Source organism: Musca autumnalis, unplaced genomic scaffold (assembly GCF_047663935.1).
Source record: "Musca autumnalis isolate F117 unplaced genomic scaffold, ASM4766393v1 scaffold_3, whole genome shotgun sequence".
Taxonomy (NCBI): Eukaryota; Metazoa; Arthropoda; class Insecta; order Diptera; family Muscidae; genus Musca; species Musca autumnalis.
Genome location: NW_027411866.1, coordinates 26853207 through 26877369, shown reverse-complemented (window position 1 = coordinate 26877369; position 24163 = coordinate 26853207). Strand labels below are relative to the sequence as shown.

General features: G+C 37.5%; 3 protein-coding genes and 1 long non-coding RNA gene across 4 annotated transcripts; 2 read left to right on the top strand and 2 right to left on the bottom strand.

Moving 5' to 3' along the window:
• Nucleotides 1–3849: 3849 nt before the first annotated feature.
• On the top strand, nt 3850–6368 carry LOC141397203 (fibrinogen C domain-containing protein 1-like). Its single transcript, XM_073973269.1, has 4 exons — nt 3850–3988; nt 5391–5506; nt 5577–6098; nt 6157–6368. Exons 1-4 carry the CDS (start codon nt 3929–3931, stop codon nt 6281–6283), a joined length of 825 nt encoding a protein of 274 aa, XP_073829370.1. The 5' UTR covers nt 3850–3928; the 3' UTR covers nt 6284–6368.
• Nucleotides 6369–11142: 4774 nt separating this feature from the next.
• On the bottom strand, nt 11143–12785 carry LOC141396980 (uncharacterized). Its single transcript, XR_012411290.1, has 2 exons — nt 12564–12785; nt 11143–12504 (listed from the first exon to the last, which is right to left on the bottom strand). It is a non-coding gene; the product is annotated as an uncharacterized lncRNA (long non-coding RNA).
• A 1827-nt stretch (nt 12786–14612) lies between these two features.
• Nucleotides 14613–15240, top strand: LOC141396848 (uncharacterized). Its single transcript, XM_073972524.1, has 3 exons — nt 14613–14767; nt 14839–15013; nt 15075–15240. The coding sequence occupies exons 1-3, from the start codon at nt 14707–14709 to the stop codon at nt 15151–15153; spliced, it is 315 nt and encodes a 104-aa protein (XP_073828625.1). The 5' UTR covers nt 14613–14706; the 3' UTR covers nt 15154–15240.
• A 4580-nt stretch (nt 15241–19820) lies between these two features.
• On the bottom strand, nt 19821–21126 carry LOC141396444 (uncharacterized). The gene is made up of 4 exons (XM_073971910.1): nt 21053–21126; nt 20434–20988; nt 20230–20362; nt 19821–20156 (listed from the first exon to the last, which is right to left on the bottom strand). Exons 2-4 carry the CDS (start codon nt 20525–20527, stop codon nt 20039–20041), a joined length of 345 nt encoding a protein of 114 aa, XP_073828011.1. The 5' UTR covers nt 20528–20988; nt 21053–21126; the 3' UTR covers nt 19821–20038.
• Nucleotides 21127–24163: the final 3037 nt, after the last annotated feature.

Here is a 24163-nt window from a genome sequence, read left to right as displayed (position 1 = left end):
GTTATATGCCCAATATTAGTTCGCTGTTAGAGGGCGATAACCGTCTGGTGCTAGGGGACTTCAATGCTCATCATGAGCTTTGGCACTCCGTCCTAGGTAATGACCAGCGGGGTACAGCACTGGCAGAGCAAATCGATAGCTCCACGTTTTGCACGGTGAATGAAGACGCTCCTACGAGGATTAGAGGAAACTGCCACAGCTCGCCATATATCACCATTGTGGCACCAGGTCTGATAAATGACGTAACCTGGCAATCCGTCATTTCCCTTAGTTCGGACCACCTCCCTATCATCGTCTCCGTAAACAGACTACCCGACTTCATAACCTCTGAACGCCGTACTTTCCTGAACCATGGGAAAGCTGATTGGCAAGGTTTCAGAGAATTTACCAATCACCGCTTCAGTCAATTGCCCACTCCCTCAGATCCTCGGGTAGCTGAGAGAACTTTCCGAGACATCATCACTAAAGCAGCCGCTCGCTACATACCTGCTCGAATACCCGAAATAAGACCAAATTTCCCAGCAGAGGCGACGGGACTAGCAAATGAACGTGATGAGCTTCGTCGTACGAACCCCGAAGACCCAAGAGTTAGAGAACTTACTCTTGAAGTCAACAGGCTAGTGGGCGAACATAAGCGGAAAAAGTGGCTAGACCATCTGAAGCAGTGCAACATTGGTGCAGGAATAAGTAAATTGTGGGCAACGGTTAAATCACTCTCGAGTCCGGAAAAGAAGGATGACAGAACGGCTGTTACTTTCAACGGCGTGACAGTAACTGACCCAAAGAGGTGCGCGTGTTATTTTAACCGGCAGTTCATAGAGCACCCCGAGAGTGATAGGGCGAAGAGAAGTGTGCTACGCCGTATAAGAAGAACTCTTCCAGCCGAGGAGGTACCACCACAATTTACGATGAGCGATGTTGCAGATGCCATCCGAAACGCTAAATCATCCAAAGCGTTGGGCCCGCACCGAATATCGATGGTAATGCTTAAGCAGCTGGATGAACCTGGAGTTGAGTATTTAACAAGTGTTCTCAACCTATCGTTAGCCACCCATGTTGTACCGGATGCCTGGAAAGTTGGCAGGGTGGTCCCGCTACTGAAGCCTGGCAAGGATGCCAGCAGAGGTGAATCGTACAGGCCGATTTCACTCCTGTCGCCAGTAGCAAAGATCCTAGAGGCGCTGCTCCTCCCTACGATGAGAAGGTGTTTTCCAGTTGCCCAACATCAACATGGATTTCGGAAAATGCATAATACTACAACAGCATTAGACGCCACATCCACACTTATCAGTAGAGGACTGAACCAGAAAAGGCCGTGCGACCGAACAGTCATGGTGGCTCTTGACCTATCGAAGGCCTTCGATACCGTCAACCATGCCAAGCTGTTCGAGGATATAGAGAAAACTAATCTCCAGCCATGTTTGAAACGTTGGGTAATCAACTATATGTGTGGACGCCAGTCGTTTGTAGAATTCAGAAACAAGAAGTCCAAAACCCGTAGAGTGAAACAGGGAGTTCCCCAAGGAGAGGTGATATCTCCGGAACTGTTTAACCTCTACCTTTCTGAAATTCCACACCCTTCAGACGGCATAGAGATCGTGATGTATGCGGATGATTGTACGATCTTGGCGTCGGGTCCTATCGTCGATGACATATGTGATAGGTTAAATGTCTACATAGCTGACCTAGTGCAGTTCTTCCATCTGAGGAATATGAAAATATCCGCCGCTAAATCCACAGCCACGCTGTTCACCACATGGACGGCTGAGATGAGGCTCCCACTGAACATATTGGTCGATGGTGCACTGATTCCGACCACTGACTACCCTAAAATACTGGGTGTAACGTTCGATAGCATGTTCAAGTCGTCCGCGCATGCCACAGCTATTTGCAATAAGATCAGAAGTAGGAACAAGGTTCTCAAGTCGCTGGCCGGCAGCACTTGGGGTGCTGATAAAGAAACCTTGTTGACCACCTACAATGCAATAGGCCGGTCTGTGGTAAGCTATGCGGCGCCAGCGTGGTCCGCAAAGGTTAGCGCATCGCAGTGGAAGAAGATTCAAACCTGCCAGAATGCCGCCCTGAGGACTGCAACAGGGTGCCTCCTCATGACACCAGTGGACCATCTTCATGAGGAGGCGAAGGTTTTACCGGTGCGTCAGCACAATAAGATGTTGTCGATGCAGTACCTGCTTGGGTGTTACCGCAGTGAGCATCCCTGTCACGATTTAATGGACAGGCGCCCCCACCCAGGCACGTCAGGAGAGACCTTCATGATCTAGTGAGAGAGGCCCAAAGGTATAAAAGAGAACCGCTAGATCAACGAGCCTATCAGGCAGGCTTGAATCGCATTCACACCAACATGGTTGCGCAAGCAGTACGAAGATACAGTGTGAATGCCGTACTTGGAAACCATTCCCCATCCATCGCAGCAGAAGAACGACAGCTGCCAAGGCAAACACGAGTGGTTTTAGCTCAGTTAAGATCCGGACGATGCAGCCGCCTCAATTCGTATTGGGCCAGAATTGACGCCACGATACCCAACATATGCCCAGCATGTGGATTGGGACCACACGATACTCTGCATTTATTCAACTGCCCAGCTAACCCCACTCACCTGTCTCCTCATTCTTTATGGACGCAACCAGTCCAGGTTGCAGAATTCTTGAGTCTGGATACAGAGGAACTTTATAACTGAAATAATACACGAACGAACATATATGCGTTGCTACAACAACAACAACAACAACAGATAGAAGACCATTTTGAGGTCTTCTCTAGTTAAAAAATGTAAAGATATAAGGCATCCTATTGAAGTCTTACTTACTTACTTACTGTCTAGATAGAATATCCCTTATTCAGGGTTTTTGTTGATATAAACCCCTTTTATTAATGTCTTATTTAGACAAACGGCCTGTTATTGAAATCTTCTGCATATAGAAGTTCTTTTATTGAGGTCTTACCTAGAAGGAAGACCTCTGATTGGGGTCTTTTATAGATAGATGTCTACTTGTTAAGGTATTCTTTAGAGAGAAGATATCTTATTGAGGTCTTCCGTATATAAAATTATACTTACTGATGATAGAAAATCTTTTTTTGAGATCTGCTGTAGAAAGAAGGCCTCTTATAAAAGTCTTTTATTGACTCTTATAGATGGAAGGTCTCTTATTGTACTCTTCTGTAGGTACATGATTGGTCATTGAATGTTGTTCGTTTAGTACACCGTCGTAGACTTGCAAAAGTGCAGAGTTTGTCCATTGGAACAGACGTGTTGGACATCTATAAAAGTTTCACTTTTAGTGCAATTTTTAAAATATTTAGAAATGAAACTTAATTGTGTGTTTGGCAACAACATTTTTAAATAAACAAATAATGCGAAATTTATATTTTATAAACAAATGTAAATATTTTCCCCATAGATTAAAGAGATAAATCTTCTTGTTCTGATGCACTTAGAAGATAACACAGATATGTATGTATGTATAAACTCCAAAGTGATAACAACAAAGTAGGTATGAGACAAACATCGAAGCTATGGACCGATTATAGTTATCGGTACATTGTTTCAGGGCGAGATTGCAAATAATTTTAAATAATTTAGCATGTCAGTGGATTCTTTGATACCTGGCGCCCAATTTAAGGTCCTGCCTCAAATTGAATTGATTCCCTTTGAAAGGATCTTGATTTTGTGCTGAGGAGATCTTCATACGCTAAGGTATACGAAATTTTAATGTATCCTTTATAGGGTACCGTTCCAAAATAGTCGTGAAATAATGAAATCATCTTTGAAAATTGTTATCTTTGTTTATTTTGTTTTATTATTTAACCATTTTTTAATGCATATACCATGACATACTTGTTAAGAAAGCTGGGTAGTAAGATTTCAAACGTTTGCGGTATAACAACGTAGAGCATATTTGCAACAGCAATGAAAATACATTGGATATTTTTTATTTCGGTATCTTTGCTGTATTGCGTTAAGGGTCAGGTAAGTCGAAATAATACGAGAAAATTATGGAGTCCTTTATTATAGAGCAGATGACTTTCGGAGTTATCTTTTATATAGCAGATGTATTTCGGACTCATCTTTAGGAGTTAAGTTGTGCAGTGTAGATGACTTTCGGAGTCATCTGGCATAGAGTAAATGACATTTGGAGTCATCTGACATAGATTATATGTCTTTCGGAGTCATCTTGTATAGATTAGATACCATTCGGAGTCATTTATCAAAGAGAAGATAACTTTCGGAGTCATTTTGTATCGAGACGATGACATTCGGAGTCATTTAGCACGGGGTAGATAACTTTCGGTGTTAAATAGTACAGAGTAGATGACTTTCGGAGTTAAGTTGTGCAGTGTAGAGTAGATGACTTTCGGAGTTAAGTTGTGCAGTGTAGATGACTTTCAGAGTTATCTTTTATAGAACAGATGTCTTTCGGAGTCATCTACTTTAGACTAGATGACTTCCGGAGTTAAGTTGTGTAGTGTAGATGACTTTCGGAGTCATCTGGCATAGAGCAGATGACATTTGGAGTCATCTGACATAGATTATATGTCTTTCGGAGTCATCTTGTATAGATTAGATACCATACCGGACTCATTTATCATAGAGAAGATAATTTTCGGAGTCATCTTGTATCGAGACGATGACATTCGGAGTCATTTAGCACAGGGTAGATAACTTTCGGTGTTAAATAGTACAAAGTAGGTGACTTTCGGAGTTAAGTTGTGCAGTGTAGATGACTTTCGGAGTTATCTTTTATAGAACAGATGTCTTTCGTAGTCATCTACTTTAGACTAGATGACTTCCGGAGTTAAGTTGTGCAGTGTAGATGACTTTCGGAGTCATCTTGTATAGATTATATACCATTCGGAGTCATTTATCATGGAGAAGATAACTTTCGGAGTCATCTTGTATCGAGTAAATGACATTCGGAGTCATTTAACACACTGTAGATAACTTTCGGTGTTAAATAGTACAGAGTAAATTACTTTCGAAATCATGTAGCTTAGAGAAGATGACTTTCGGAGTCAACTAGTATCACGTAGACGACTTTCTAATTCATCTGGCATTGATTAGGTTTTTTCGGAATATATGAATTTCGGCGTTATGTTTTACAGGATCAATGACCCTCGATCATAGAGTTCGTTGGGGTTATTCTGAACGAAAATTCCCCGTAAGGGAAAAAGTGAAAAAATTCACGGGGAATTTTCGTTCAGAATATCCCCACGTGACATACGGGGTCAACTAGTATAGAGTAGATAATTTTAGGGGCCAGTGTATACTCGGATTTCTCATTTCAGTAGCAACGATTTGTGAATCTTCTGACCTGTAGCCAATTGGCATTCTGCCCGACCCTCCTCTAATATATTGTCTATATTTCCCACAGGATCCAATACCCGAAGACAATGATGCCGAACTATGGAGGGTACTCTATGCCAAACTCGATAGACTGTTGGATGAAACAAACACCTTGAGGGATCTAATACAGGAAATGGGAGAAAAGTATTTAAACAATGTTCAGATTTTAAACTGACGGACACAATCAACCACAACTCCAAATCCTTTCTTACAGGCAATCTCATCAGGCTCATGATATATCGAATTTATTAAAACACGCCAAAAACGATCGGAAATGTCCGGCAGTACATGTTGCGGAAAAACGTTTGGCTCCACCACCATCATCCACTTCAAATTCTCCCCAAGAATGGACAGTGATTTTACGTCGACAAGATGGTTCAGAAAATTTTCAACGCGGTTGGGATGATTATCGCAATGGATTTGGCAATCCGCAGGGTGAATTCTTTGTTGGCTTACAGAAGTTACACGAAATGACAACCTATGAAGGACCCCAGGAACTAATTGTAATTCTAGGTGATTGGGAAAATGAACAACGTCATGCCAAATATGATCTCTTCGAAATTGGCGGTGAAGATGAACAATATGCCATTAGGCAATTAGGTGAATATAGCGGTACGGCTGGTGATGCATTGGCCTATCATAGGGGCATGAAATTCTCCACCTTGGATCATTCGAATTCGGGATTGTGTCCACGTAATTATGGTGGTGGCTGGTGGTTTAATAATTGTGTTGATAGGTATGTTGGATTTCAGGATTTAAATAACTGTTGGTATCTGACACTCGTTTGTTTGTAGCAACTTGAATTCCCTATATAGACGACGAGGTGAAGCCCCGGAGATGCAAAAAATCTTATGGTCTACATGGAAGGGTTATAATTATTCTTTAAAATTTGCTGAAATGAAAATACGCCCTAGAACATAGAACGAGAAGGAAGTGGCAATTTGTTGTTTTTGTTGCAACTTTTTTTAATAAAAAGATTTTTTTCCTAAATTGTTATAACAACGCAGAAGCTAACATTTTAAAATCTTAAATTATGGGGGTGTTTAATTGAAATTAACACTAGAAACAATTAAGACCTCAACTTGAGTTAAATATTAAACTTGATACACATCTAAGTTACGTATTAACTTGTGGTTGTACATTCATATGTATGTATGTATTTACAGTGTGTTCTAATAATTTTTGTAGTATTGAAAACGTAAAAGAGCACACTTTTGGGTCAGTCACAGAAATTGTGACTCACAGAGAGTAATCTAAAACTAAATTAAAATTCAGTGTCATTGAAATCTAAATTAATCAAAACATGACTAAAAATTAGAACAACAATAATAACATCCCAGCACAATTAATTGGAAGTAGTGCAATGTAGACTAGTTCTTTCATTCTGTTGCGATCCAACGAATGACATCCATTTCTCACATTCAACTGCATTCGAATGCAGTTCAATCAGAGTCGTGAAAAATGCACTCCAATTCCATACATTTTAATCGCATTCGGATGCAATCCAACGATTATTCGCTACATTTTATTAGCATTTTTTAGGGGACCCAAAAGGACATAAGTCAGTTTGTACATCCCTACAAACGCACCAGCACAAAGATGTAAATATAAGCTGTGTTCCTTTACTTACCTGAGGTTACCATTTCTTACCATTTTTAACCTGCAAAGCGTTCCTTAACCCCGAAAAATGGCAAAACTGGAAGCAATTTTTAAGAGAGTGAGAGTGGCGAGAGAGCGAAAATGGCTTTCTCTTCTACCACAGGCTACCAGCAAAATTTCTGCAGGTAAAAAATGGCAGAACTGATTTTTCGACTTTTGCTTGACGATTAACGACGAAACTGGACGAAAAACAGAAGAAAAAGTCGAACGCTGACAAAACTAAATTAAAAACTGTGAAATAAAAGACGAAAATTGATTTTTTTATGTTTCTTTTTGACATTGCTGCCAGATCTACCATTTTTCCGTTCCTTTACTTTTCTGGTGAAAATGTTCATGAGAGAGCAATTTTGACACTTTTCTCTTTTACCACCCTTATGCTTGGTTTACATTCGGCGTTGTTTCGTGATTTCGAAGGCGTTTCGTGATTTCGTACGGAATCAAGCAAAATTTATCATGATTTCGCATACAACAATGAAATCATCTCATTTCGTGATTTCAGCGAAATCAACATCGAAATCACAGTACACATGATATACAACCTTGCTTTTGCCTAAAAAAGTACCAAAAGTTGCAACACTTTTCACGTATCACAATAAACAAGGTAGATGTGCAGCAACAAAAAATTTTAGTATCAAAATTTTTAAACAACGTGAAAAAATATTAAATAACCTTGTTACAATGCTATTTGTCATTGTGTTCCCGTACTTTTTTAATGGTAATTTTAGAAAATAGATCGAATTGTCAAAAACTTCTCCCTCATACAAATTTCCTTAAAAATACGGGGACGGAAAAATTACGGAAATTGCAAAAACTCCAGCAGAAATGTCAAAATCAACGTATCAGCTATAATATTAGATACCAATGAACATATTGCTTGCTGCTAGTTTCTACTAGGCCAAAATTGTATAACAGAAAACGGGAGAAGAGGGTGTTATTCGGCGCTATTTTTGTTTAAAGAGAAGTGCAAGTCTTGCTAGATTTCGGAGTACGGGAACGCATTTTTAGCACTAAACGGGAAGACTACTGCAAGTACTAATATTTTGCAGGTTCTGAGCACAGCTTTTATCTATCAAAATTTATTATTATGATGTCTCAACGATAAAATCATTATTTATTTTTTTTTGGTACTATACATAATTGATACGATATATAGATAATTTTACGATAATTTTCCAAATAAAGTTGTAAAGTTCTATATTGTCGTATATTTTTGATGTTTAATTCAATTTACAACAACATGTTTTGAAAATTCATGTTCAATCAGCTGAGTAATGCATCTACCTTGATCATTGTGATATGTTTGAAATCAACAAAATATAAGTGTAAACACCGGGGTGTATTTCAGGATTTCGTGAAATCCTGTGGAGCGCAAGTGTAAACTTGGTCCCAATTTACATTAGGCGAGTTTACTTGCGGCAATTGTCAGTTTGATGGAGAGAGAGGTGAGGCATATGGTAACCCTTTGCCTCTCAGCCCCCTCTCTCACCTACAAACTGACAATTGCCGCAAGTATACTCGCCTAATGTAAATTGGGACTTGGCATTACCATTAAAAAAGTAAAGGAACAAAGCTATACTAAGATGGGAAAAGTCAATTGTTAACATTTGTCAATAGATGGAGTTAAGCTCTGTTGTTACGATATCATAACAACATTCTGTTAAGTAGTTAACAATTTCAGGCGTTTTTAACCGCTCGGCACATATGGACCCGGCACATACGGTACGTTGTGCGTTGCGTCACGCGTTAAAAACAACAACCACATGAAAAAATGTAAGTGATGCCAAGTTTGTTCTTGAAGTTTTCATGTGGTTGTTGTAACGCGACGCGCAACGTACCGTATGTGCCGGGGCCAATACGGTGCATTTAGTGACGCGTTGGGACATGCGTTGTCCCAAAACAGTTAAATTGTGTTTAAAGCCCTCGGCACATACGGTCCGTTTAGTGACACGTTGGGACACGCGTTGTCCCAAAACAGTTTAATTATGTTTAACTTTAATGCGTCAGTCATATTGTTGTTTTTCAAAAAACTTGGCATCACTTACACTTTTTTCATGTGGTTGTTGTAACGCAACGCTCAACGCACCGTATGTGCCGAGCGCTTAACTTCAATGCGTCAGCCATATTGTTGTTTTTCGAAAAACTTGGCTTCACTTACACTTTTTTCATGTGGTTGTTGTACCGCGACGCACAACGCATCGTATGTGCCGAGCGCTTTAGTTCATATTAAATGAACTGGAAACTGCTATAGAATACAATCCTATGTCCAACTTTTTGTGGACCTATAATTCGTATAAGCCGAAATACGTTTAATGGAGTTTTTAACATTAACATACCCCTGTTGTTGATAAAATGTTTATATACTTTGTTTCAAAGACATATTTGCATTATGCACCTTTTCCAGTCTTTACAATTCTATGTCTTTGACAATCAATTCTTCCAAACACAGAAAAGCGCGTTAATATTTCCAAAAATTTGTTATAAAATAAAATAAATAAGATTGGAAAACTCAATTGTTAAATTTGTCAATAGATGGAGTTAAGCTCTGTTGTTACGATATCATAACATTCTGTTAAATGAAAACTGTTATTCATTCGAATATTTGCAAGAAACAAATTTAAACACAAATTTGAAGGCATTCACTTTTGTTTTTTTATTAAATAAGAAATAAATAAAAGTAAAGAAACAAATTTTAGCCACAAAACACGACGTGTTTTCTGTGGGGATAAATTGGAATCAAAAGCTATTAACATTTCTGTTATCAATTCCAGTAAGTTGTTTAGTCATCTGCAACCAAAATATGGAACTATTATCATATGTTTTTGGAAAATGCATTTGTTCAAGTCTTTATTTCTGTAGGTCTTTGTTTATTCCAAAGACATAGAATTGTAAAGACTGGAAAAGATGCATAATACTATAGTCGTGTTCCTTTACGTGCCTGAGGTTACCAGTTTTTACCACTTTTTACCCGCAAAGTGTTCCCTTACTTTCAAAAGCATACAATTTATATGATAGCAGTTCACCACTTTTACCATTTCTTGCCACTGTTACCATTTTTAAAAGTAAAGGAACATACCATATGTTTACATTTACGAAATCCACTCGATTTCAACTGTCAATTCCGTTGCGTATACGTCAAATGAAAACTCATCTGAAATCGATTGGATTTCATTTGACGTTTGAACAATGGAATTTTTGTTTATGAAACAAAGTATATAAACATTTTACCAACAACTGGGGTATGTAATAGCTGTGTCTTTTTACTTACTAAATGTTGCTGAAACAATTTTTTCAGCTACTTTTCCATTATACAACTGTCAATCTCTGCAACATTAGTAATAATAGGTGTGTCTTTTTACGTGATAATTTGTAATAATTATTACTAATGTTGCAGATTTTGACAGTTGTATAAAGGAAAAGTTGCTGAAAAAAATGTTTCAGCAACATTTAGTAAGTAAAAAGACACACCAAATTATTATAAATTATCACGTAAAAAGACACAGCTAATGATAAAAACCTCATTAAAGCGCAATTCGGCTTATACAAATGATAGGAAAGCAAAAAGTTGGACTCAGGATTGTATTCCATAGCAGTTTCCCGTTCATTGAATATGAACTCGGCGGTTAAAATCGCCTGAAATGGCTAACTACTTAACAGAATGTTGTTATGATATCGTAACAAATGTAGTGTCCCGGAGGATATGGTATTTTAACACCGTAGAATTTCTGTGAATGAAGGACTGCGGGAGCCTTTGCTTTGCCAGCGATCAGTCGGGTGGGGTGGTTCGGTCCTTTTTCCACAAAAATCTTTATCCACTACATTGAATTAATGTAGACTCCCTTTTTATTTTAAATTAAATTATTGCATAAACTAAATGGACCAGAGTGGACTAAATAAATATAAACAAAAATCCCCATATTAGCCACTGCAACATTAATAATGACAAACCTATTATAAATACCTATGTCTTTTTCGTTTATCGATTCTCACGGGTGTTGTTGTGAGAATGCTGCGCTTCTTTACCCACACCATCCATCGTCCTGAAGGCGCTAAAAATGTATATCCAGGACCCCCAGCATCCATACTTACACTTCTTCACTTCACATGGCAGAAAACATCAGATATTAATTTACCAGGCCATCCTTTGGCATACAATCTCTATTTTATTCAAATCATAATGCATAATTTAGATAATATATTACTAAGAAAATGAAATGATCAGCTTATGGCTTAATCAAAAAGGAATTTAGAATTGAAATATATACATACAATTCATTTTGATCATTTAGTTTTATGAGAACACAAAAAAAATGTTCAGCCCTTAAGGGGTTAAAATTTTTAAATATCTATTCTGTATAAAACGGTAGGCAAAACGCTTAGCAAAACAAAGATACAAAAAAAATTGTTATTCAAATTACAAATTTACATACTATGTATGTAAGTATAGATATGTGTGTGTTTTTTTTTTATTTCTTTGTTATGCCGTACGTAATGAGAATCGATAATGGGAGTGAGTACTTAATCTGGAACTGTTATACTATGGCAATATTCACCTCAATTGGGAGAAATCATTATGAACGGTACTCATTTTTTTTATTATAAATTCTCATTACTTGTTTCTTTTAATAAATCAATGTAAGAGCGCAATGAAATATCAATAAGGGACAAATAAAAATCAGCTGTTACCAAACTTACCACCAACTATTGAATGAAGAAGGCCTCCTGCATCGAATTGATGGTTGCTGTTGCTGCAAAAAGGAAAGTAGATGGAAACGGGGCGAGTGCTGTCTCTTACGTTGATTAGAATACTCTAAATGCTCTTGACTCAAAAATTAAATTACTCAAAAAAATTATTAAATATTATGTGGTGATATTGATATCCATACGTATACTTAAATAAAGTTCATCGGGAATCCAGAGTTAGTTGAGTCATAGCGGCTCATAAATGATTATCAGCAAGGGGTTACGTCTTCTGACCACTTGTTGCAAATACGTAAAAATGTATCTGAAGTTGCGTGTTGTTTAGGATGATGTATCTCCGGTGTATTGAGGAGATAGAATCACTTGTTGGGTATTGTCGGTATGGAAGCAATATGATGGGAAGATTTGAATTTTTGGAATGTATCCTATTACAGGCTCATATTGATGATAATCGATATGTTCACTTATCTGGATTAATTAACGAACGGGCAAGCACTTGATTGAGGATGATGATTTGCAATATAGTTATACACAGATCCCCATCATATGTTGAACACTCCCTTCACAATAATGATTGGGTGGCAATTTTTGCTTTAGTTGAAGTAACTCACAGAAATTATGTTTAAGGTAGAGGTAGCACACTCCATGCGATTTTTGAAGAATCCACGAAAGGGTCAACACGCTACCCTGTGGGTAGCGTGAATCTTTATGGTATAGACCACTTTTTGTAGCACGGATTCTGAGAAAGGTGAAGTGAATTTCTCCAGTATTTTTCTGGTTGTAATCTTTAAAAGAAATACTTGTTTTAAAGCAAAAACTAACCAATCTTTTTTTGTATGCTCACCTTCTATTGCTTTTATAAATTAGGCAAAAGTTTTCAAAAACAGAATTTGATCTTTTCAAATATTAAAATTATATAGCTTTGCAGCTAATGATGCTGACTAAAAACACTGATTATTGGCAGAATCAAAATTGATGTTAACACTTGCAATGTAGATTTGTAAAGGAAGTTGAAATCACAACCTGTGCAACTTGATACCTTAGATTTGTTGTCATTTTGACAAGGGCTTAAAAATCAGTCTTCAATGTTGCCACATTCATTAACTTGTCTCAAAGTTGCAACAATTAGTATGGAATTGTACGATTCAATGACAAGAATTCGATTGAATATTAATCAGATTTATTGTTTGTTATAAGAGTTAATATTCAATTTATTATAAAAAATTATTTTTTCTGATCGTTTAATTGCAATTTAAGCTTAAAAAGAAATCCAAAAACAATAATCAGATATGTCTGTCAAACAACTTGTATTTGTTAGTCAAGTAACAAACCGCTTACGATCTGGAGATGTAGCTATAGTCACCACATAAATAGGATATCCGATCAAAACAAAACTTATAAAAATGGGATAGCTGTTAATCTCATTTACTATCTGTCAATTTTAATTGATATGTTATTAGTTCATTCGTAAACAATTAAAGCACAGTTAAAAACAAGAAATTTTAAGTGAAGCTAATAAAATTAGAAAAGTTGTAAAATGTGAGCAGAACAGGAATAAATTTAGTAAAAAAAATATAAATATATTGATGAACTGTAAGAAGATACACGGTGAATGGAATTTGAATGACCAGAGTATTAGAATCTATTTCAAGCGTTGTGGGTAATTGTGAGCGTTCTACAAAAAAATTTGAGGCCAGTTACAAGGAATGAGGGCAAAACATAGCCAATGCGGATATACCAACAAACAAAATTATTTGTGGAATTGTATGCAGACTTCAAGCAATGTATTTGGTAAATATCTTTAAAGACTATGAATTATATTTTTACCATGAATACAATTTTATTCGCCGAATTATGAATTCAGTGTTTCCGTTGGTAATTTGTTGTTGTCTTGATAAGACAAAATTTGGTTGTAATGGAAAACGTTCACTACACAAATGGTAACAATTGAGTTTTCCAATCTTTATGTATTTATATCTTTGTTATTCTTTTATCAGTAGCAAGCAATAGGTGTGTTCGTTTACTCAAATTTGTACAAGTCTAGTAACTTCATGTAAACGAATAAAGGACCCGACACATAAGAAGCATGGCATTGTTGCTTAAGTCATATCTGGTAAATGACTATAGACCAAGTTCGACCTAATAAAAAGATTTCAGAATCACATTAGAATTAGGTCGAACTTGGTCTTTAGTCATTTACCCTGCGAGCCCTTTAAGGCCGCGGCACATACGGTCTGAGGAGCGTCGCGTTACAACAACCACATGAAAACTTCAAGAACAAACATGGCATCAGTTACACTTTTTTCATGTGGTTGTTGTTATTAACGCGTGACGCGACGCACAACGGACCGTGTGTGCCGGGGCCTTTAAGGCCTGCGTACATAAGCGCTCTGCCTGATTGCCTTGCTTTCCTACTTCATTTCTGACATAATAAAAATAAAAGAATAAAGAAGGCCGAGCAAATTTCGAACTGGGTTGCACTTTTCATTTTTATTCTTTTATCAGAAGCAAGCAAGGTAAGCAGGCGAGGCAGCTTATGTACGCAGGCCTTTAGGCTTGGACCCTACATGAAGCAAATCCTAAAAATAGAGTATAAAAAGTACTTCATAGCTGAACCAAATGTGTTTTTTTTTAATTCAAAAAGAGTTTGCTCTCTCTCACTTCAGCTCAAGTTCAGCTTAATCTTTTATACTCATCTGTATTTTTTCAATTTGTTTGTACATATTTATGGCAAGTAACAGCATCTTTTGTTTGGTTTTTGTTGTTGTAGTTTAATTAACTTATTTGTTTATTAGTATATTTTTTTTCTTTTCTTAATGAATAACAAGTCTCAGCCTAGCAAATGCATATTACAATATGAATACACCCCCCTCTTCCGTATGACCCCTGTCTAGTCATTAGAAAATTAACGCTATAAAAGCAAATTACCTAACAAAAATTGGTTTAGTTTATGACAGAAATTTAAAGAAATTAATACGTACGTAATAATGAAAATTGTATACGCCTTAACTTTATTTGTGATTGCAACTTTTATGCAACTGTTACCGGGTAGGTGTAAAAAATAAAATAAAAGAAAATTCTGTGTTTTCAATTTGTTCCCTTCTTTTTTCTGCTAATAGAAACATCTGCCGTTACGGAACCTGTTTGTGGCTATAAAAACTCTCAGGATGATATGGTATTTTTGAAATATTTACCCTATGCAAAACGCGGTGAGGAATATGTTGATTTTGGTACAGATGGCAAGTGTTTGAAGAGGGCCACTTGCACCGATACTTTCCAAACGGTGGTGGATGAGTAAGTTTTAAAGGAAGTTTTTGTCCGCAGAGGATTCCAAATAAGAATTTTTTTATTTTAGATGCAAAAAGTTCCCTGTTACGTGTGAGAATAAAAAGCGTTACGATGGTGTATTTCCCGCCTGTTGTGTAAAGTGTTAATACAATCAAAATTTTCCCAAAGATTGTTTAATTAATATATATTTTTTTAAATAAATTAAAATACAAATTTTAAAGTTTACATAAAAACTCTTTATCGGGAAAAAATATACATGTCTGGTGTATTCCAGAACTTCGAGAATCGAGGATTTTTTACAATTTTTTCGATAACGTAGCTTCTTGCTGGTTCTGAAACAGGTATTTCTTTTGATTGCTAAAATTTAGGCTTGGAAGACACAAAAAATTTCGTTTACTTATATGAAATCCGTGAGTTGAGGGCATCACTATCGACGCCTGTTCCTGTCCCGTTTCCATTTTTGAATCACCGGTATAAATCTGCATACCTTCTAGAGGTGGGATGTTGTGGGTACAGGCCTGTGAGGTATGTATGTGTACATTAATTGGTACTTCTGATAGCCGTAGATGCGAAACGAGACCGTATTCAAAGCTGTGATATGAATTTAACACAATACGAACACAATACGAAATTCGCGCTTATTAGAGTAGAAACACAACGGAATTTTCTTGCGTTGCTTCATTTTTGGTAAAAGAATAAAGGACGTCCAAGATGAATTTGATCTAGATTGCTTTTTTCATTTATCTTTTTACTAGAGCAAAGCGAAGAAAGCAAACAATGAACTGATTGAGTTTCGGCCTTTAAAGCCTCAATGTCTGTAAAAGAATACAAATGCCAGTATTATCAAGACAATAGCAAAAATACAAACCTTTTTCACAAATAAATTTATAAATTTTTAAATATGTATAGAGAAAAGTATGAATGTATTGGTGAAAATGGTTTGTAACTTTGCTATTGTCTTGCCAATGCTGACTGTGTGTAAACGTCTAGTTAGGTAGTATCTTTTATCAGAAGCAACCGAGGCAACCAGACGAGGCAGCTTATGTACGCAGGCCTTAAGGGCCAGAACAGAATCAATCGTCGCTTGCTTCCCCAAATGTCAAATTATTAAGGAATGCCATATCCTCTTTGCAAATCCGCCTGCGTACCCCTTTAGGAGGCCCTGGCATTCCTTTACAATTTGACATTTGGGAAGAAAGCGACGATTGATTCTGTTTTGGCCTTTAAGGTGCGAACAGAATGAGAAATTCACGCTTATCCAAGCCTACATTTGTGTAAAAGAATAAAGAAATCCAAAATCGCATTTGAATTAGGTAGCACCTGGCCTTTATTCCTTTACATAAAATTGAGTGTGAAGCAAGCAACAAAAGTCATTGTGTTTCTACCTATATTATTTTACATGGAATTGAGCTTATAGCAAGCGACAAACTTCATTGTATTTGAGCCTTTAAGGTGAGAGCAGAATGAGAAATTCATGCTTACCCAAGCCTCAATTTCTGTAAAAAAATTAAAAATCCAGAATCGCATTTATATTAGGTAGTAACTGGCCTTTATTCGTTTACATGAAATTGAGCGTGAAGCTCAAGCAAAAGTCATTGTGTTTCTACCTTGAAAGTCCTCGGCACATACGGTCCGTTGAGCGTCGCTTTACAACAACCACATGAAGACTTCAAGAAGAAACATGGCATCACTTAGACATTTTTCATGTGGTTGTTGTTTTCAATGTGCAACGCGTCACACAAAAGACCGTATGTATTTGGCCCCTAAGGCCAAAACTCAATGGATTTTTCTTGCTTGCGTCGCTTAATTTCTGGTAAAACAATAAAGAAAGAAGAATTCCTACTAAGTTGGTTTTTCATTTACTAGGCGTTTACACCAGACAGTTTGTCTTTAAATACAACTCTGATTTACTAACACATTCATACATTTGTCGTTTGTCTCTCAGCTGTCCATCATTTTTTCACAGACAGAAAGGAAGACAAATTTTTGGCATTTTTGTAAAAATAAGTGAGATAATAATTGAAATGTGTTGAAAACAAAAGAACATGAACAAAAACAAAATATGAGAACGGAAAACAAAAATAAATCGACGATTTTCATTCAAAATTTTACAACTGTTTTTGCAGTTGTCGGGACGCCTACGTCACACAGGCAAGTTTTGTGTTTTTGACAACCAATACATGTACTCAACTGTCCTGTCATGTGTAAACGCAGGGTTAGGTCCCGTTTCACTATGTCGAAAGAAAATGAATACGAACGAAAAACACCCAAACTTTGCTTTTCATGGTAATATTGACTTTGTTTTTGCTTCGACAACTACCGTGTGCCACCGTGGTGCAATGGTATGCACACCCGCCTTGCACACATAAGGTCGTGGGCGGGTGTCAACATTAAAACACTTTTCAACGGTGGCCTAATACCCCTCAGTAATGTTGGCGACATTTCCTGAAGCCCGCGGCACATACGGTCCGTTGTGCAACGCGTTGCGCGTTGAAAACAACAACCACATGAAAAATGTGTAAGTGATGCCAAGTTTGTTCTTGAAGTTTTCATGTGGTTGTTGTAACGCAACGCTCAACGCGCCGTATGTGCCGAGGCCTTGAGTATTTAGCCATGTAAAACTTCTCTACAAAAGTGGTGTCTTGGACACTAGAGTTGTGTAGTTCCGAAACGAACTAGTTCCAAAGAACTATTCCGGACAAGGAACTATTGGAACTATATCCAGCTCTTGCGTTTATATAGTTCATATAGTTCCTTTAGTTTTTCTCGTTCCTTCAATTTAACGCCTACGTCGATCTTTCAATTTATTTATTTTTATGTCAATTCATCCACCAAACAATGAAAACATTTCGGTCTCGGAACTATTTAGAACGAAAAACGAAAAACAAAAAGATCGATGAAAGAGAAAGATTCGTTGAACTATTTCGGTCTCGGTACTTTTTGGAATGAAAAGAACGATGAAAGAGAAAAATTCGGTGAACTATATCGATGTCGGAACTATGGAACTACTTTAAGGAACTAGTTCCTTTTGGGAAAAGGAACTGGAAAGATCGATCCGCTCCGGGAACTAGATTGCCCAACTCTACCACGCTGGCACCGCATAGCTTACCACAGGTCGGCTTATTTCTTTGTAGGAAGTTACAAGCTTTCTTTGTTCTGCCGGCCAGCGATCTGAGGATCTTGTCCCTGCTTCTGATCTGTGGCATGCACGGACGACCTATGGAAGTTTAAACCCAATATCTTGGGATAGTTAGTGGTCGGAATCAGTACACCATCGATCAATATGTTTAGTGGGAACCTCATTCCTGCCGTCCAAGTGGTGAACAGTGTGGCAGTGGATTTACCGGAGAATATTTTCATATTCCTCGAATGGAAGAACTGAACTAGGTCAGCTATGTAGACATTTAACCTATCACATATGTCATCAACTATAGGACCCTACGCTAAGATCGTGCAATCATCTGCATACATTACAGTCTCAATACCGTCTGAGGGGTGTCACACGCGACAACTTCTGTTTTTTTTTTTTAATTATAAAGGATTTTGTTTTCATTTTATTTTTATTACGATAAAAATTCTGTATGTATGTCCCGGTCCACACTAGCGTGAATTTCATTAAAAAATTTCATGAAATTAGGTGTTCTTAAATCGAATTCCCCACTACAGAAATTTTATGATTTTACTCTACTATGGACGTCGATCTAGAGACGCATAATTTCATATCGAAATTTCTGTGAAATTACTGTAGTGTGGCCCGGGACTATGTGTTTGTGAAATTTGTCACAATTTGAACATTAAAAGCAAAACCTATCAAAATGGGTTTCACACAAGTCGGTCACCAACGAAAAAAAGTTGTAATCAGCTGTGAGCTCTGCCATACCTTTCTTATTATGCCAGTTTTCAGTTGTTTTGTCACTGACGGTTGTATCTGACGCCTATAGACGATGGTCAGACTAGCACGATTTCAACATGGCGACGTCAAGTTTATAGGCGAGGGGTATGAATTAGTGAAACCCATGTACATGGTTTTTCTGTGTTTGTTGTGTTGCCTCTTTTTGTTATTCGTTGCAAGATTTTTTCTTCCATTTCCTTTCATATTTATTTTCTCAAGCAAACTTTAACAATAAAACAAGCATAAAAAGATTTAATTAATGAAATAGTGAAAATTTAACTATTAATATTAATTTAATTATTAATGTTAATTATTTTGTGTTTTTTTTTTTTTGTTTTTATTGGTATGTGAAACACAACAAACGCGAGTAGTAAAATAAAGAGGACACGCAAAAATCTTAAATTTCACGTTAACGTGTGTGGACACCACCCTACCACAAAAGCGCTCTTGGGGCGTCCGTATTACCCAAATACCTTATGACCCGTTTAAAACTCAAAACCGCGATTAAAACTTGTTAAAACTTTTTTCATTCGTAGGCAAAATTAATTTTCCTTTACATTTTTTTATATTGATTTTCATGATTCGTTTGGCTTTTGTTTTCAAAATATAAAAGGCACACATACATACATATGTATGTATATACAAAACATATTATACGTTCTGTTAGAGTTGAATTTTTTCAACTCGAAATAAAAATAAAATACGCTCGACGTATTTCGGTAGTATTCAAAAGTCCATATATAGATTACGCAATTGTGTTGAGAGGCAAAGGGTTACCATATGTCTCACATCTCTCTCCTTCAAACTGACAATTGCCACAAGGAAAATTGCCTAATGTAGATATGGATTAAGAATACATTTGTTCTACTTCAAACGCTTTGGGAATACGGACGTATTTAGGCATTGATCTGAAACAGTAACTTCTTTTATTAAATATTCACAGTTTTTCTTTATTACTTCAAACAATTTTTCCTAAACATACTTCCGTTCTTCGCTTTTCAAAACAAAAAAACATAACAGCACAAAAATACAGTAAACTCACATTCTTTGGTTATTAGGGGAGGGGTTGTGGAGGGGTATGGACGGGTAATAAATTGGCCCCATTTTTCTTAATTAGTTTCATTTTTTATCGTCGTCTTCTATATAAAATTGCTTTCATTTTCGCATACCAAAGTGGGACAGCAACCTGGATAGGGTTGGCGAGGATCACGTCCAATAGTACAGGTGGCATTGGGCACTAGATTATGGCGACCACAACTAAAACACAGGAAATGAGGCATTTTAAATAAAAAATTAAATTCTTTTAACTGCTCCCTCAAGTTCTACTTACTATTCCATAACCAAGACATAATCCGAGCGACAGAAGATTCTCTCGCAATGATCTTCCAAGTTAATGGGTGAAAATGATTGATTTTTGGGTATGGGTTGTTTTAAGTCCTCATAATAGCATTGATTGGGATAATCTATACAAGATACAGAATACTAACAAATTAGTATATATTTTAAAAATTAAAACAAGGTTTCTTTTGCAAACCTGGATGTACAGCATTGCCGCGATAGCGAACATCCGCCACAGCATTAGCAATTAAAACACCAACAACAATAATGGCACTGGTAACGAATTTCATGTTTTTGAATTTATAATTTCGTGTTTTGTTTAATTATATTTTAACAAAAAGAAACAACAACAACAACTCTCAGAATAATAAAAAAGGAAATATCGTTTTGTTTCTTTTAAGAAATCTTTTCTGATGTTCTTTACGCCACTTACAATGGACGACTGTTGTAGATTGAATTAATTTTTGTTGCTTTTATATAAAATTAATTACTTGCCAAGTTATCCAGTAAAAAAAAACAAAAACAATCACACAACAACCCACATAGATATTATACGTCACTTTCAATTCAACTGCTGCTGCTGTGACGTTTCTTGTCGTTCGTTCGTCTACTTAAATCACTGAAGTGGGTACTACAACATTTATGAGATAGCTGGAAACTTAGTTAGGTTAATTGTAGACAAGAAGGTATAATTTGAATGTCTCATCATGACCTTGGACGGTATACACCTAGGGCAATATCGGCAAATGTTCTATAGGGGATTAGGATTATGAAAGCTTTTAAAAAAAGAATCAATAAAGGGTTTTAAAGATTACCTTTTGGTCTGTATCTTTTCATATTTGCATTTAAAGTTTAAACGCATTTCATATTTGCCCGTAAAACAGCACAGATATTCTATGGAATTGACAAATAAAAGGACTCATGTTTTATAAAAATGTTAGGTGGAAGAGTCGGTTTAAAGGCCTCGGTAAATGCATAAGAGGCATGGCATTCTTGCTTCAGTCATTTCGGGCAAAATAATAAAGACTGATGACCCAATTTTAAACTATGTATCCCTTTTGCCTTTAATCTGTACAACTTAAGCAAGAAAGCCAGCCGCCGATGGCTTGAATTTAGAACTTCTATTTCCTCGAAGCTTCTATTAGAGCTCATTTGAACAATGTTCTTTAAAAATAATATAATTTAAGGCATAACCAAACAGTCGTAATTCTTTTGTACCGAGGCCTGGCTTTCTTGCAATGCTTAATTTTTGATAAAAAAGAAAAAGGCAACCTATACACATTGTTCGAAATTGACTCGGCCTTCTTTATTCTTTTATCAGAAATAAAGCGGACAATGAAAGGCAGCCGTGTATGTTTCTAGGCCTTAAAGGGTGTGTCCAGGTGGTGGATTTTACATAACAAAGTGATGCACATTATGTTGCCTGACTGACAGTATCCTGGACTCCGCGAATGATTCACATTTGTTATCTGGACGCAACTTGAAGCACTTCGGAGAGCATTGTTTTGTGGCCTTTGCAAGATTCTCCAGACCGGGGCGGCATAGTTGAAGACAGGGCAAGTAATCGCCTTATATGTACTTACTTAGCTGGCCCATTACAGAACATTTGTTCCATAGACCGAACTAAGAAAAGATTTCCAATTCTCTCTGTTTCGTGCTTCGCTTTTTGGAATAGCGCGCCTTGTCATCTCATCATTCACTTGTTTGCGCCATCTATTCTTTGGCCTGGCAATTCTGCGTGCACCGCCTTGTGGCTCGAATTTATACGCCTTTTTAGCGGGTTCATCATCGCTCATTCTTATTATATGGCCTAGCCAACGCAATCGCTGCATCTCGATACGTTTAACTATATTGATGTCCTTGTATACCAGATACAGCTCGTGGTTCATACGACGTCGATATTCACCGTCAACGCAGATCGGTCCGTAGATCTTTCGAAGAATTTTTCTCTCAAACACGCCAAGCACTGCCTTATCTGCTTGCGCAAGTATCCAGGCTTAGGAACCATACATAAGCACGGGTACTATCAGTGTTTTGTAAAGCGTTATTTTTGTTTGACGAGTTGTGGCTTTGTTTTTAAAGTGCTTACTTAAGCTAAAGTAGCATCTGTTGGCCAATACAATGCTTCTGTTTATTTCACAACTGATGTCGTTTGTTGTGTTTAAGGCGGTGCCGAGGTATACGAAGTCTTTTACTACCTCAAAATTATAGGAACCAACTTCAACAGTTGGTCCGATCTCAATGGACGCATTACGCGTCGACACCATCAACTTGGTCTTCTCACCGTTTACCGCCAGACCCACTTTAGCAGATTCTCCTTCGACCTTCATAAAGGTATCGGTTACTTCTTTTACTGATCGTCCCATGATGTCTACATATATCATCAGCATAAGCAAGTAACATGTGGCTATTGGTGTAGATTGTGCCACTTCTTTTGAGGCTTGCCTCTCGTATAACCTTTTCTAGCAGGATGTTGAAAAGGTCACGCGAAAGGCTGTCTCCTTGCCTGAAACCTATTTTGGTACAAAACTCCTCGGAGAGGTTGTTTCCTATTTTAACTGAAGATCTTGTGTCAGTTAGAGTCATTTTACAAAGCCGAATAAGCTTTGCGGGGATACCAAATTCAGACATTGCTTGGAATACCTTTGAACGTAGCGGGCTGTATAATCGACAAAAAGTTGGTAGGTGTCGATCTGCATCTCTTGGGTCTTCTCCAGGGTTTGGCGCAGGGTAAATATCTGGTCAATGGTGGACTTGCCAGGTCTAAAGCCGCATTGTTATAGTCCAATAATTTCGTTGACCATGGGCTTTAGTCGTTCGCACAATATCCCTGACACTATCTTGTATGCGATAGGGAGAAGACTTATGCCCCTGTAGTTGGAGCATAAAGTCTTATCTCCTTTCTTATGGACGGGACACAGGATGTTCAGGTTCCAATCGTCGGGTACGCGTTCTTCCTGCCAGATGGAGCTAACTAGCTGATGCATACACCTTATCAGCGTGTCGCCTCCGGTTTTAAACAGCTCGGATGGTAGGCCATCAGCTTCTGCTGCCTTATTATTCTTCAGCCGGTTTATTGCTGTCTTTACCTCATCTTGGCCGGGTGGTATACATTCCATCTTCTTGGATTGGATCTGTGGTATCTTCGTCGACTCCGCTACTATTGGATACCAACAGTTTGGAAAAATGCTCTTTCCATATCCTTAGCACACTATCTGTATCAGTTACCAGATTACCTTGCTGGTCTCTACAGGAGGATGTGCCAGTTCCAAAGCCATCAGTTTGATGTTTCACTCTTTGGTAGAATTTTCGGACTTAATTCTGTCTCCTGTACATCTCGATTTGTTCACACTCCCGCTTTTCCATCTCTCTCTTTTTCCTGCGGAAAAGACGTGTCTGCTCTCTCCTTTTCTCCCGATACCTCTCTCGTGCGCTACGGGTTGCTACTGATTGTAAAGTAGCCCTATATGCCGAATTTTTCTCTTCGGTAGCAGCACGACACTCCTGGTCATACCATGGATTCCTTGGTGAAGGTCCAAGTACTGATTATGCGGCTGTTTGAATGGAGTGGGCAATGTTTTGCCATTGTCCTGATATGTTATCGGGATGAGGAGTGCTTTGATTAAGCAGTTGGGGAGTGGAATATGCTGTGGCTATCTGTTGTGATTGCAGCTGCATACGACACCACTGAAATATCTGCTGGTGGAGGTGGGAGACTAGAATGTATTGGGGTACTCCCATTTTAATATTGCCGAACTTGAATTTTTGACAACGGAATTCGACAAAGGCTTGCCTACTATTTAGGTAATTAGCAAAAGAACGTTTTCACCATTAGGAAGATTGGGATTCATGATGTCGGAAAGCAGCATGGAATAATCGACCGTGTTGAATGTCATGAACAGATTAAGAGCTGCCAAAATCGACAG

Excerpts from the sequence above, each read along its gene's own strand:
- LOC141397203 (XM_073973269.1), top strand. The coding sequence starts at position 3,929 with ATGAAAATACATTGGATATTTTTTATTTCGGTATCTTTGCTGTATTGC. Across the intron at positions 5,507-5,576 it reads ATACAGGAAATGGGAGAAAA|GCAATCTCATCAGGCTCATG; the intron begins GTATTTAAACAA and ends CCTTTCTTACAG. Across the intron at positions 6,099-6,156 it reads TTTAATAATTGTGTTGATAG|CAACTTGAATTCCCTATATA; the intron begins GTATGTTGGATT and ends GTTTGTTTGTAG.
- LOC141396848 (XM_073972524.1), top strand. The coding sequence starts at position 14,707 with ATGAAAATTGTATACGCCTTAACTTTATTTGTGATTGCAACTTTTATG. Across the intron at positions 14,768-14,838 it reads TTTTATGCAACTGTTACCGG|AAACATCTGCCGTTACGGAA; the intron begins GTAGGTGTAAAA and ends TTCTGCTAATAG. Across the intron at positions 15,014-15,074 it reads TTCCAAACGGTGGTGGATGA|ATGCAAAAAGTTCCCTGTTA; the intron begins GTAAGTTTTAAA and ends TTTTTATTTTAG.
- LOC141396444 (XM_073971910.1), bottom strand. The coding sequence starts at position 20,527 with ATGAAATTCGTTACCAGTGCCATTATTGTTGTTGGTGTTTTAATTGCT. Across the intron at positions 20,363-20,433 it reads CGGCAATGCTGTACATCCAG|ATTATCCCAATCAATGCTAT; the intron begins GTTTGCAAAAGA and ends TATCTTGTATAG. Across the intron at positions 20,157-20,229 it reads TATGTCTTGGTTATGGAATA|TTGTGGTCGCCATAATCTAG; the intron begins GTAAGTAGAACT and ends CCTGTGTTTTAG.